At 39.3% G+C, this 14,741-nt stretch overlaps 1 protein-coding gene across 2 annotated transcripts in view; it reads left to right on the top strand.

Moving 5' to 3' along the window:
* LOC125883509 (mitogen-activated protein kinase kinase kinase 11) overlaps positions 1-14,741 on the top strand; it is a 62,417-nt gene that overhangs the window by 17,859 nt on the left and 29,817 nt on the right. For both annotated transcript variants that reach the window (XM_049567821.1, XM_049567822.1), the window contains one exon: positions 11,768-11,948. In XM_049567821.1, the coding sequence (XP_049423778.1) occupies positions 11,768-11,948 (181 nt within the window). The remainder of the gene's footprint in view (positions 1-11,767; positions 11,949-14,741) is intronic.

The raw sequence follows: 14,741 nt of genomic DNA on the forward strand, positions 1-14,741 counted from the left end.
ACTATACTGATATACTGGTTACAAAACCTCTGTGCAACATTTACATAACATTGTCTTAGCCTTGCACTTAATTGTCTGACAATATGGCGTGACAACGACCTGTTAATGAGCGACCGGAAGTGAAACTAATTTGCATATGGCAACTCACTAACTCACTAACTGGCTTTAACTCATAAACAATGTTTGCAACACGCTAATGTCTGTAACTTACACTTAGAAAAATACTGGGGGAAACAGAAACTCACGGAGGAAATTAGACAAAATGGCGGCCGCGGCCGGGACACAAACAGACAAAAATAAGCTCTCTGTGCTCAAAATACATCTCAAAACCATATCAAAACTCTACCGAACATGTTGTAATGCACTAACATTAAATATTAAGCAAAGCTGATCATAGGAAAGCAAGTTTGAACATACCTGTGGATTAATAAGAGAGAGTTAGTGTCTTGCTCCAGCCAGTGCTCGTTTAATACTGAGCCGCGCATGAGCAGAGCACATATCTCGAGTCTTCCTAATGGCTCCACAGTGGCGTTACAGTGCCATCTACTGACATATTGTAGGTTTGACCTGATGTCAAAACTGTGTAATTTGAGTTAGATTAGTTCAAATATTTAACAAAAAATTAGGGGGTGTCTGTTTCAATAAAAAAATATACATGTAACATTTTCGACCTTCTACACTAGTCATAATTTTGAACATTTGACAGAACCAAGCTTGCTGTTTTCCACTGCTCCCAGTCTTTATGCTAAGCTAGGCTCGCTGGTTAGCTAAGCTGTTGTCAATGTTATGCTAACTTCACTGTTAGTAAAATTAGATTTTGTTATGTTATCTTGCTGAACAAAACATTTAAGTGTCATAAACTTTTGTTTGCCACAGAGCTCATTTTCTACAATAATCCAAAATTCAATGGAAAAATCCCATTGGCTTTTTGATGAGGGAACGAGGGTGACGCTAACTTGCGTGTCGGCCTGCAGAAAAACATCATTGCTGCAGAGCTATTCATGAGTTTTAGATGTGTTGGTAATCGTAATTGTGAACCTTGCATAGAGTCAAGCCTGCCGTTTCCCTCTGCTCTCAGTCTTAATGCGTAGCGAGGCTGGCTGGCAGCTGCTCTCTGAAGTGGTTAGCCAAGCTGTCATCAATGTTACGCTAACATTACTGTTAGTAAAATCAGATATTTATGCTCATATGTATCAGTCTGGAGTTGGAAGTGCATAATGCCATCCCTTCTCATGTTGTTTCAAACTTTGGACAGAACAATGCTAGCTGTTTCCCTCTGCTCCCAGTCTTAATGCTAAGCTAGGCTAACTACTTCCTGACATCTTATCTCACAGAAAGTATATGAGCATATTTGTTGTAAAAATGTTGAATTACTCCTTTAAAATGAATGCTTGATGAACCATATTTCTGGCACACAACTTTTTTTGCTTGAAAATAATATGCTTTCCCTCTAATCAGCTTCAATGACCTGGAAACAGCATGCGTCAGCTGCCCTCTGAAGTGGTTAGCTAAGCTGTCGTCAATGTTACGCTAACTTTACTGTTAGTAAAATTAGACATTCATGCTCTTTTATATTAGCTTGGAGCAGGGGCAACTGGCAACAAAAGCAACTGGGAAATTTCCTGTTAAGGGGCTCAAATTTGACCAATTTTGTACTGAAAAGAAAAACTCGGTCTGTTAATTTATGGTGTTTGTTATATGCAATAAGTAGGACAATGAAACTTAGTTTGCTCTTTCTCCTCTGCATGTTTGTGTGTACGGAAAGCAACAAAAAGAGGCACATATTCCAGTGGTAGAATGTAACTAAGTGCATTTACTTAAGTACTGTACTTTAGTACAGTTTTGAGGTACTTGTAGTTTACTTGAGTGTTTCCATTTTCTGCTACTTCTACTCCATTACATCTCAGAAGGAAATCCACTAATCCAAAATATAAATGATGATGTATTATTATAGATTAAACTACCCAGCAGCGAATCAACGAATAAAAATGAGCTCCACATTTACCAGCTGCAACATTAAAGTGATGAACACATTAATGCATCAGTACATTTAGTCCAATAATATGATATTTATTTTTGTGATAGCATAATGAGTACTTTTACTTTTGGTACTTTAAGTTTATTTTGATGCTTACACACAAAGAACATTATATTTACAGCAAACTAAATTCACTTAAAGAACATTGATGTTACAATTACACAATATTACACAAAGCATATACAGCAGCATCAGCCAGCAAAGCCTTTTTCTTTTTTTTTCTTTTTTTTTGCTCACCCTCGCTGCACTGCCTGCCATGGGTTTTTCTTTCTATGCATGTTTTAGCAACGAGAGCTACTCTTAACAAGTGCCAGACACATTCAGTTTCACTTGTAATTGCAACTGCCACCTGCTATTACAGTTTGCACCAGCCGTGTCACTACAGCAAAGATGATGTGTTGAATATCTTAATATAGGCTACTTAATGCCAGGGTTTGGAAGGGGGAAAAAAAAAGAGAGAGAGAAAAAAGAGCAACTTCCCGACAGTGCCGGTTATAGCACATTTGGCGCCCCAGGCAAGGCTCCCCTGCCCCCACAACCCCCTTTCAAAAAAAAAGTTTCATTTACTTTTTCTTCCTCTTCTTTTTTTGTACTGTGCCCCAAATGGCTTTCTCCTTTACATTTTCTCTTGCTCTAATGCTTTCCAGTAAGATTTCACTCCGCCATACCATCAATGCTCCAGCATGTTCTGTTTGTGATGATAACCTAGTGATGAACACATTAAGGTTTAAGGCATTTCCAGGACTAGACCTGATACCCCAGCTACAGACTGACTCATTTGTACATTTTGTTAGGTTTTTTTTTTTTGTTTTTTTTTTGAGCATCAAAATCTTTTGGCAGGGTGGGGACACCTATTTTGCCCATAGGAAGATCCGCTACTGCTTCCTGATGGCCAGTCCGCGCCTGGCTTGGAGTTGAAAGTGCTTATTGTCACCCCTTCATAGGCCATTTTGAACTTTGAACTGAGCAAGGCGAGGCTGTTTCCCCCTGCTCCCAGTCATGCTAAGATAAGCTAACAATGTCCCGACAACATCTCGGTACTTAACACACAGACATTAGCCAGATATCAATCCTCCCATCTCACTCAACTAGTTCTAAATATGCCTTTAATACATATCCTAAAATTGGCATATGCAAAGTAATACATCATGATTGATGAAGTATTTGACATATTTGATAATCTATAGTATCTCAACAATTCACATATCAGTGTCAGGTGACTGATGAGTGTTTAGATGTTCCAGCTGTCACAACACACCCTTTAAACCACTGGAATGTAGCCCGCACCTCTGTGTAGTAGTTCACTGGTGTGTATTAAAGCGCTTCCTTTAACTGCATGTGTGTGTGCAAAGATTTCTCGTACTTTACGTGCAGCTAGGTGTATTGCTTAAAAAAAAAAAAGGACAGAGAATGTGAGTGCGTCTGTGTGTGCATCAGTCTGTGGAATGTGTGCTTTGTGTGTGTGACCGCGTGTGTGCTTTTCTGCTTTCTAGGCCCAGGCGGCCACTTTTAGCTGCACCCCCGTCTCTCTCAATCATATGATAGCGATCAACATTTTGCACCTCTCTTCTCTGTCTCTGTCACTTCTGCTTGCTTTACCACGGCACCTACACCTCCCTCCTGTCTGTATCTGACAGTGTCTGGTGCTACGAGAACCCGCTTAACCTCAGTTTCCTAAAATAGTGTTCTGCTTATTGTGCACAATGAGCAAGCAAGCAGGAACAACAAATTTGACTCTTTCTTTTTGGTTTGTTTTTATGGAAGAGCCCCGCCACCTGAGGCTAATTGGCTCATACCAGCGTCACTTCCTGGAAGTGGGGTCACAGCGCAGTGAGTGAGCGCCCAGTTGGAAATAGGGGTGACTGACCAGGGCTTGTTTTTACCAGACACTGACTGGCAGGCGGACAAAAGAAGTGGAGTAAGGGATCAGGGCCTGTTGCAGTAATTACCAGCACCCCCCGCAACACCAACACAAGCAACCCCCTCCCTGAGGGCCTGTGGAATTGACAGAAACAATGACTCAGCCATAGAATGGACAGAAATTGATTTTCTGCAAAAAGGTTAAATGAGCGGGCACTTTGTTTTTCACTATAGAGGTTGTTTGTGTTTTGGCCATTGGCTACTTTTGCTATTTCATTTTTTGCGCCTTCCTCTGGAAGCAGGAGTCAATGTGAAAGTTTTTGATGGACTTACCTTGAAGCCATTTATCCTGCTGTCAGAATAAAGGAAGGATGTTAAGATTGTGAAGTCAAAGCTTCCATTGATTATATGTCTTTGCACCTGTCATCATCTCAGAGACAGAATGGATGGAAACACTTGTGCCGTTGCCGTGAAGGTGTCTGTATGTGTACTTTCTGTAGAACTGGGTGCTGAAATTGTCGTGCTAGAACATTCTGAAGGAACCAAGTCTGCCATTCCCTTCAATGTTCACACACACACACACACACACACACACACACACACACACACACTCTCGCAGCAGACAACACAACCTCTTGTGATGCATTCCTTTGTGACGTCAAACTTGCTGCCTCTGGGCTACGAGGCACAGCACAGGATGTCTGAGAGAGAGAGAGACAAAGACGGAGACAACAAAGACAGAAAGAGAGAGAATCGTTCATATGTGTAGAAAAAGATACAATTCATATTTGTGTGGTTTAAGAAAAAAGAGACGAGAGAAAGTAGATTTTTCTGTGAAATACACAGTCAAAAGAGATTTGGGGACAAAAAAGGAAAAGAGTGCCGAGCCCAGAAAGTCAGAAAGTGACTGCAAATAGCAGGAGTTGTACTTCCCTATAATAAGTCAAATTCTTTGCTGCTTCTCCTCCCTGCGTTTGATGGCCAGCCTTGCCCTGAGCGATGCCCAGCCTGCCAGCAAAGGGGAAGAGAGGCATGGCTGCCGATCATACCGAGACATGTGATACAGAGTCACACCGCAGCAACCGACATCCTCAGCATTATATTCTATTTTCATAGAAACAAAGCCTTCCGACACTGTGTGGTTGCATAACACTGGCTGGTTACCAAAATGTGTTTACTTATAGGTTATTACATTTTACAGTGTATACTTTTCTCATTTTGGATTTCTGTTTTGTGTGTGTATCACTATGTTTAGAGACTTATTCTTGAATATCAGTCATCCATATGTGATTGATCCATGTTGCAGCTATCAGGTGTGTCCCTCCCTGTCAGTAAGGGTTAATCAGTTCTGAAAAAAAGATAAAACATTCACAGTAGATTTAGTGTGTTCCACAGTATTATATTGAAATGGTCAGTCATGACCTGCAACACATTCAAATACATTTTGATGTAATCTACATGTTTGAAGACTATTACGTTTTTAAGCAGATTAAGCATGGTTTTTAAAGGGTCAGTTCACCCCAAAATCAAAAATACATATTCTACCTCTTACCTGTAGTTCTGTTTATCAGTCTAGATTGTTTTGGTGTGAGTTGCCAAGTGTTGGAGATATGGCCGTAGAGATGTCTGCCTTCTCTCCAATATAACGGAACTGGATGGCACTCGGCTTGTGGTGCTCAAAGCTAAAAAAAAAAACAACAACAAACATTTGAAATCATGACCCAGTTACTCAAGATTATCCACAGACCGTGTTGTAATCAGTTTCACGTAGGAACTATTTTCTGTCTACCAAACTACAGCCGCCAACTGTATCACTGTGTTGAAAGAAGTATGTCTCTACCGCTGCTAGCCGACCTAGCACCACTGAGCTAACATTAAAGCTCAGCCAAGAAGGACGTCATTAATGTCTACATCTCAAAACACTAGTCTTTTGTCCATGAGTAGATGCACGCTTCCCTCTGTGTGATGATACAGCTTGCAGGTGTAGTTTGGTAGACACAAAATAGTTCCTACATGAAACTGCTCACAACAAGGTCTGTGGATTATCTTGAGGAACTGGATCATGATTTCTGGTGTTTCAAATGTATTTAAATGGTGCTTTAAGCACCACAAGCTGAGTGCCATCTAGTTTTATTATATTGGAGAGAAAGCAGATGTCTCTATGGCCATATCTCCAACACTCAGCAACTCACACCAAAACAATCTACACTGATAAATAGCACTAGAAGTAAGAGAAAAATATGTATTTTTGAAGTTGGGGTGAACTGTCCCTTTAACCTAGGATCATGTAATGTATGAAATACTTTGTGATTCCTTTTGGTCAAAAGAAATAGAAATAGGAATATTCTTTATCTTGACAGGAGCGAGTTGACTGTTGTTTTTCTCTTGTTTTTACTTTAGCTGGATGCATAAGCAAGTTATTGATCATTTTGACTCGGGGCATCAAAAGCACCAAACACTGTGTGATGTTAGACCACCTTCCTCCCCACTCAGTAATGATTCGTTTCTGTATCCTTTGTCATTAGTTAACTTTTAGCTACACTTTTAAGCATTACCTCTGCGCTGCCACCTTTTACTTACAAACAAACAAACAGACAGTCAGCAGGCTGCTGAGGTGATTTAGGCAGCCAAGAATTGACAAGCAATTGCTAAATCATGGCACAATTTAGATGTCTTACAGGTTTCCTCCGGGTGCTCCAGTTTGTCTCACGTTCAGTACGTATAAACATCTAATAACTGACTCAATTTAAAAAATATCTTAAACGTCATATTCATTTTGAAGGAAATTGATTTTGGGTCTCTTTTTTCCTTCAAAATCTTCCCAAAGAATGACACACTTATTTATTGATTACATCTCTGACCATGGTGCTAATTATGCAAAGTGGCGCATAGATGCTGCCAACAGCAGTGACTGCTGTATCTATTCATTGTAGGTAACCTATGATCTTGCATGAGCAGTCATATAGCGTCTTCTTGGTTTTGTTGAAATTCCACAGAAATGAGTCACTGAGTATGATATTTTATAGCGTGAACCAGACACTATTTAAGTAACTTGTGGGTATGGAATTACAAGATAAGCAAAATTTCAGGTTTACTACTGCACAATGATTTTAACAAATAAGATAAAAAGAACACTACAGATTAAAAAAATAGTCAAGGGGGCAATCAAAAATTCAACTGCTGATATAATGTCAGCAAATATGTATTGCTCAGTATTTCCCACTGTTAGTGTAATTAAATAAAAGACATTTGATTGCCCATCCAAAACGTGCCTGTTCAGAACAGTAACTATGATGGCTCGGCTTGTGCTGTTGCTGCTTGCAGCTTTCTTGGGAATGCTCATCCAAACAACTTCACACTCAACACTGTGCTTCATCATTATGATGTTTAGATATGACAAATTGAATTATGTTGCTATTTTTATTCATTGTCCCCCAAAATAAATTACAAAAGCCCGCCATAGTACTTAAAAAATATGCAACTCAATGATATACTACTCACGTACTGTGTACTTCTGCTTCAGAGAAAAACATTATCAACTACATGCACCTGCCAGAGACACTGGTTACACTGCAGATTCAGATTCATTCATTCATTCATTCATCTTCTAACCGCTTCATCCTCTTGAGGGTCGCGGGGGGGCCGGAGCCTATCCCAGCTGACATCAGGCGAGAGGCAGGGTACACCCTGGACAGGTTGACTATCACAGGGCTGACACATAGAGACAGACAACCATTCATGCTCACATTCACACCTACGGACGATTTAGAGTTACCAATTAACCTAGTCCCCAATCTGCATGTCTTTGGACTGTGGGAGGAGGCCGGAGTGCCCGGAGAGAACCCACGCTGACACGGGGAGAACATGCAAACTCTGCACAGAAAGGCTCCCACGGATTGAACCGGCAACCCTCTTGCTGTGAGGCGAGAGTGCTAACCACCACACCATCCTGCCGCCCCACAGATTCAGATTTTACTCACAAAATAGAACAAGAATATGATATTTTAGTATTTATTAAACTATCCAGCAATATATGAGAATTGAAAGCGCCACCTTAAGTACATTTAAGTACATTGTGCCTTCATTGCCTTTTATTATTTTTCTCCCACCCCCTGCTTCACACACCCCGGAAAACATGTATTACATTTTTTGATACCTGTATGGTATAGAAAGAAATTGGAAACACTTGACATCATGTAGAGCAAATAAATTATTTAAATGGTGTAACTTTGACATAGTAATGTAAGAGTTGACAAACTGGTTAAAATCATAACTTTATTTTTTTGAATTAGACTATTATTAGGACTTAATTCATCAACAACATTTTGTCAGTTATTGAATTTTAAAACATTAGGCACATAAAAAAATATTTTTCTAATAGCAAAGTAATTTAATATTTAATGATGCCATGGTGTTATGAGGGCACATTTTGTTGAGTATTTCTTTTTTTGGTGTTGCACTTAGTAGACACTTCCTGCATACTTGGCTCACAGCAGGCTGCACACGTACAGTAGAACAACGTTATTTGGCCTGCTCGAAGGACAGATTGTTTAGATGAAATGTGGCTCACTGTTTTGGTTGGAAATAAGCACTGTTTGTGTTTTATCAATGTCTCACTAATGAGTTATTGATCCAGAAAGTTCAAATCTATGAATATCTTTCAAAGTGTAACGAATGTCCCCTCTTTTCGGTACTGAATGTCTTAGTAGTATGGAGTACTGGATCGTACTGGCCTTCTTTCACCTCCGGTTATAAGTTAGTATGGCAATGAAAACATCAAAGATCTACTCAGGGTTAGTTTTACTTTTAATGTCACATAAAGAACAGGCTTTTAGGTCCAACATATGTGTTCAGCAAACACAGATGCTGAAGCATAAACTTCCACAAATAAGCAGATGTTAGCTTAAAGTCTGACAACATCGAGGATGGGCTTTCACAGAGTATACACCACATAACGTATCCTGTAACTCTACAAACAAATGCTCAGTAGTTAGTTGATAATGTGATTATTTGGGAACGCTTGGTTACAACTTAAGCTAGTTAGCAGAGCATGCTAATGAGTGCATCTTAAAGCAAATCTGCACTATTTAATTCATTCCTTATACTTGCACACTGAGATACAGTACCTGTCAAACTTTCTGTTCATAATGCAATTTACAATGGCGAAGGCGGCAGACTTTAAGGTCCACTGTGCAGGATTTTGAGGGATATATTGGCAGAAATGGAGTACAGTGTTTATTATTCAATGGTTTTATTATAGAAGCCCTGAATGTTTATAACATCTGGTTCTGCCCCTGTTAGAAATCCTAACAGTACTGGTTTGGACTAAATATTGTTTTGGGGAGGCATTTTAAGATCTGAAACTTCAATTTTAGTTCTAACTTGAAGACAGCTGTTGAGCTTTTTGGTGTTGTGACATCCACAGTGTTTTGATTTCACTGTAACCATGCCAGCTTTTCTGGTGTTTTACTAAAGTTTGAATGAGTTTCAGAAGCATATAAACCCTCTTGTTTCTCAGGCACAATGATAATGCAGATCAGCCATACTGTGTGTCTGCAAGAATTAGGTATTTACAGAGTGCTCATTGTCATGGATCTTTTCACACAGTAAAATGATCAACTCAGACAAAACACAACAAACTACACAGTCATTGGTCCATTTAATCAGCCACTTATAGGTTTTGCTCACCTAATTAGTGCCTCTGACATAAATGGGAACTGAGAGCAGCCTTAAACTTCATTTAAATCTGTCATTCTGACAAAACGGGCCCATTTAAACGTGTCATTCTGACGCCTGTTTTGTTTGCTGCTTCATGCTTTGTGTTGCAATAAGGGCATATTACACTGCACAGTACTTCTTTGTTGGAGCTTTTTGTTCTCTGCTCAGGTAATATGATAATCAGTGCTGTATTGCCTGCTGACAAAAGAAACTTTTCATGAAGGGCAAATGAAAAACACCTGTGTTAATTATTTCTTTAGTCTTACATCAAGGTGCTCCCCTCACAGTTTCAAAACAGACCTAAAACCTTTAAAATCTAGCAAGATAATACACATCTTGGTTTGACTTCACTCATATAAATATGCAGTATCTCTAAGAATCTCCGTAATATCTCATGCCTGTTACAGCTACTTCTTCTTTTACCATATTTCTTTGCAAAACTGAACTGATCCACTTGCAAAAACAACAAAAAAGAAAAACAAGAAAAAAACCCCAAAAAGCTGAAAATGGTCTTACTTAGAAAGCTGCACTATCTGTATGGAATCAGAAAAAAATTTATAATATATAAAAAGGCAATAATTTGTGAAAAAATTTAATAAATATTAAAACTCAGATCATTATTGTAAAATTTCAACATTCTTGTTTTCATAATTATTTAAATAGTTTTAAAGAAGTCCATTTTTATTTCATATTAGACAGTATTATTTCAAAATTTTGAAATGACATTTGCCTCATTGACATTTTCATTTTACGTCACTTATTATTTATGCATGTATTTAATCGTTTTGTTTTACACTAACTTTTCATGACAGAATGACTTCAACAACTGCAACCAGATTTATGTAGTTAGCTCCTGTAAGCTAGAGGTTATGGTTAGCATATTGGTCACCCCTGCATCACCCATGGCTAGGAGAAAGCTCTTTGTACCGTTACCTGCATAATTTATTATTTCCTAAATCAATACTGTTTGTCATAAAAAAAAGTGTCATGGATCATGTTAGCTGGTTAAGTAATCTGACAAGCTAGCGAACTGACATATCCACTGACACAGTACTTTGCTAGGGATAACGTCAACCAGCCAGCTAGCGAAGGTTAGCCAGCTAGCTGTAACGTAGCTACACTGCATGAAACTGGCGTTAGTCGTTTCATAAAGTTAGCTGATAAAGTAATTTGCAAACGGCAAACTAGCCAATTTACCAGACAGATCAGCACTGGAGTCTGGATGAATTAGATTATGTTAATCAATCAGGACAGAATTTTGCTATGTTAGCTAGCCAGCTACTCACCAGCATTATAAAGCAAACTAACGTTAGCTAACATTAGCCATCTCAGACCACAATATCTCATCGTTACAGGTTATGATTTTTTTTTTCTTTCAGTTCCAGGGACACTATACGTAAATATGATGCGGAGTACTGGATTTGATGGATTAACGTTAACTGTGTATCTGCTTTTCCAGAAAAATTTTCCCCGAGTCCTTAACATAGAATTCAGTCCACAGGCTGTTCTAGGTAACCCAGGGAATTGTTGCATTACAAAGTGTTCACCTGTTGGCAATTAAAAACAAAATATGTATAAAAAGTTACATCTAGTATCTTGAATATTGAACACTTTTGGGTTCCATATTACTGACGTTGCTTCACAGTTTAAGCTAAGTAGTTGTTCTAGTGTTGAAAAGCTTTTCGCTTGAAGCACAGCAGAATGAAGTGTTATCACAGCAATTACAGCCCTCATTTTTTAAAACTGGTACTTCCTTTCTTTTTGCCCACATGACCCGCATGTCGAGCCTGTTCACGGTAACGACACAGCTCAGATATCACAGTGTAGCCCTGCTTCTAGTCAAGCATATATTCTTGGCATGCCAGATAAACAATGCTATGTAGCAAGTCAGTAGAAATGGGCTTATTTGTTTGTCATAGGGTATGTGGAAACGTGTTTTTCATTGTCAGTTTGGATTGTATTGGCATAAATTAATAGAAAGTGGGAAAATGCGGGTACTGGAGCTCAGTCTTACATTAAGAAAAGTGCAGAATTAGTCTTTGCAGTAATGCATTTCATTGTATTTTAATCATTCAACATATTTCACTGTTTAAAACCTTGCTAAGTCTTACCCATCTTTACCTTCCCCCTTGCCTCTCTTCCTCCCTCCAGTCCTTCTGGCTCAGCCCATAGAGAATGAATGTATGGAGGGTTTGACATTGAAGATCACAGACTTCGGCCTAGCCAGGGAGTGGCACAAGACCACCAAGATGAGCACGGCTGGCACCTATGCCTGGATGGCCCCTGAGGTCATCAAGTCGTCCACCTTCTCCAAGGGCAGCGACGTCTGGAGGTGAGTGCTTGTGTGTGTGTTTGTGTGTGCGCAAAGTCTCTGAAGTCCAGTCCAGGAATTTAATTATATGTGCAGGTGTGCATTTATAGTATTTCTGCACCTTAAAGAAATAGTTTTATATTTTGAGAAATATGCTTATTCACTTTCTGGCTTAGAGTTTGATGAGCTCAATATCACGCTAATATCTGTACACTAAATATGAAGCTAAGGCTAAGCAAGTAAGTGTGTTCCCCATGATGTCAGACTGTTCCTAAAAGGAACAAAAACAGCTCCTTTTCTAGTGTGTTTGTATGGGGAAAATGTGTCCTGAGTATGTCACATGATACTGCACTACCAAGTGTGGCCACTACGCCAGATCACAGTAGTTTCAAGCAGGGCTGGGTATTGGTTTTCGATACCTTTACGGCATTGACTGAAATAAACCAGTGCACAGTAGTGTCAAAACTTTTACAATCCAACAATACGCGCATTTGATCCTTTTTGTACCCAGACCTAGAATAAAATCAGTATATGTATGGTTTTTCTCACAGCCAATCACTGCAAGCTTTTTTCCATATGATGCAACATGTGATTGGTACACTACTACAGCAGCTACAACCCACATGTCTGAGGTGTGGTGAAGACAAGCGCAGTGTATTTGATAGAGTTGGCAGTTCAATGTGCTGAGACGCCACTAAAATGTTTGAAAGTATGACTCTACTACATGCCTGTGGCATTTGGTGCCATTTTACCCAACTGAATGTTTTCATTCACATGATGGGTATTGAATGAACAAAACGTATCAAGTGAAGTATTCTGTTGGTATCTCTATCAATTTAAAATAACAGTTCAAACGACCATATTCACAAAGCTTCCTGTTACAAAGAGATGCTCCTTGTGACGAAATTCTACGAAAATTTCTCAGACTTATGACATTTTCCAATAATTTCCCCATAGAATTAAGACTAGATTCTTGTAAAGATGAAAGTAATTCACAAAGCGTCTTAGCCCTTAAGAGAGCTCTTAAGGTGAAAAACTGTCAAGAGTAAGGAGGAGGACTTTTAAGAGGCTTAAGAGTTTCCTAAGCAGATGAGAAAATAGCAGAAAGAAAAAGAGGAAGGAGAAATTTTCTCCAAACGCTGGATGACAGTGAGTTGATGAAATACTGCAGATTAGATTGTGCAGGGATTATCTTTGAGGTCATTCTCATTTGAGATGTACCCACGTCTTGAACTCAACACAATAACAGTATAACAACAGAAATAAAGTGATCTCAGAACTGAGATATTTGGGAACTGGAAAAATGCAGCAGTGACGACTTGGGTCTGTCTCAACCTTCCATCAGCAGTGATCACACTAACAGTTACAACACTTTCAGTCTCACATTTTGATGCAGTTCATTTAATTTCCACTGGGTGTCCACACTTTGTTGGCTTACAAAAGTGCGTGTCTGTGACAACCAATCACTCCTGTTAAAAGAATGGATGGATTTAACGTACACTTAAACTGATATACATTTTTTTTGGTGGCTAAAACATGTTTTGCTGCTGCTGCCTCCATCCACAGCAGTGCACTGCTTAATTTTTGTGTCAGCCCTCTTGCCGCTTCTCCAAACTGTGGGTGTGACAACAGACATCTATTGTATGTAATACACTGACAATGGATAAGTTCCACATGTAACCCCACTTCAAAAAATCCGAACTATCCCTTCAAGGGTACTGGTATTGGTTCTGGAATTAGAATTTTTGGAACAATACCCAGCCCTACTTTGAGCCCATAGAATGAGCCAATATTTTGCATTATGATATACTTCACCTGATTTTATAATTATGAAAAAACACAAGATGGCCCACAGTCAGTTTTAGGCAACTATTTAGGTCCAGGCCTGAAGCCTTCACATATAATAGGGTCATCAAGCTGGGCTTAAGTAGCTTGGACACTAGACGGTAGTTAGGTCAGTAGAAACAATCATGTTCCAAAAACATAGTGCAGACTCCAAATTGTGTATGATCTTGGAATACAGAATGAAAAGCATTGTTACGATTAGAGAAATTGTTTCTTTCTTTATAATCAGAGATGCAATGACTCAAATTGTAGTATTATTAAAAATACGCAGCCTTATTAGAGATCAGTATGGTGTGGTGTTTATATGGGGCCAGAGGGCAAAGGGTGAAAGTGCAGAGAAGTGATGGTGGGAGACGGAGTGATGACGAGAAGGAGGCACAGAGTGATGGATTGCGGCAAGACCGCCGCAGCCATGTGACGGCGTCTCTTCAAAGAGCTGCTCTGTGCTTTGTTGTGGGACATCTGTACTGCACACTGTCCCATTGTCTCCAGTATAGACAGAGAAGGAGGCCACACACCAGACCTAACCGCAGCCCTTTATCTGGGAATAGCTCTGTGTGTGTGTGTGTGTCTGCGCACATATCTGTGTGTGTTTGGCCACATCTACACAGGAACAGAAGAGTCCCCTTGATTATGGTTTGTGGTTTTGTAATAATGACTTAAACAACTGTGTGATTTGTTGAGAGGGGATTCATGATGGCTTTAAAGTGCCGTATATGAATTTGCATTTGGAATAAAGCAGGCAGGGCTGATTTTGCTCCGCAGTAGGGAAAAGATAAATAATTTATTAAAGCAATAATACACATTTATGGCTTTGCTGCACTGTGGTTATAGCAGTTACTCTCATATGCTATGGTTTAATTTTAATCCAGTGGATTTGGACCATTTAATCCATTCTTAAATGGTTCTTTGCAGCCCCACACAGAGCCTATGTGAAACCAATTGAGCATGCTGTTACAGAGAACCTTT

Source organism: Epinephelus fuscoguttatus, linkage group LG23, assembly GCF_011397635.1.
Source record: "Epinephelus fuscoguttatus linkage group LG23, E.fuscoguttatus.final_Chr_v1".
NCBI lineage: Eukaryota > Metazoa > Chordata > Actinopteri > Perciformes > Serranidae > Epinephelus > Epinephelus fuscoguttatus.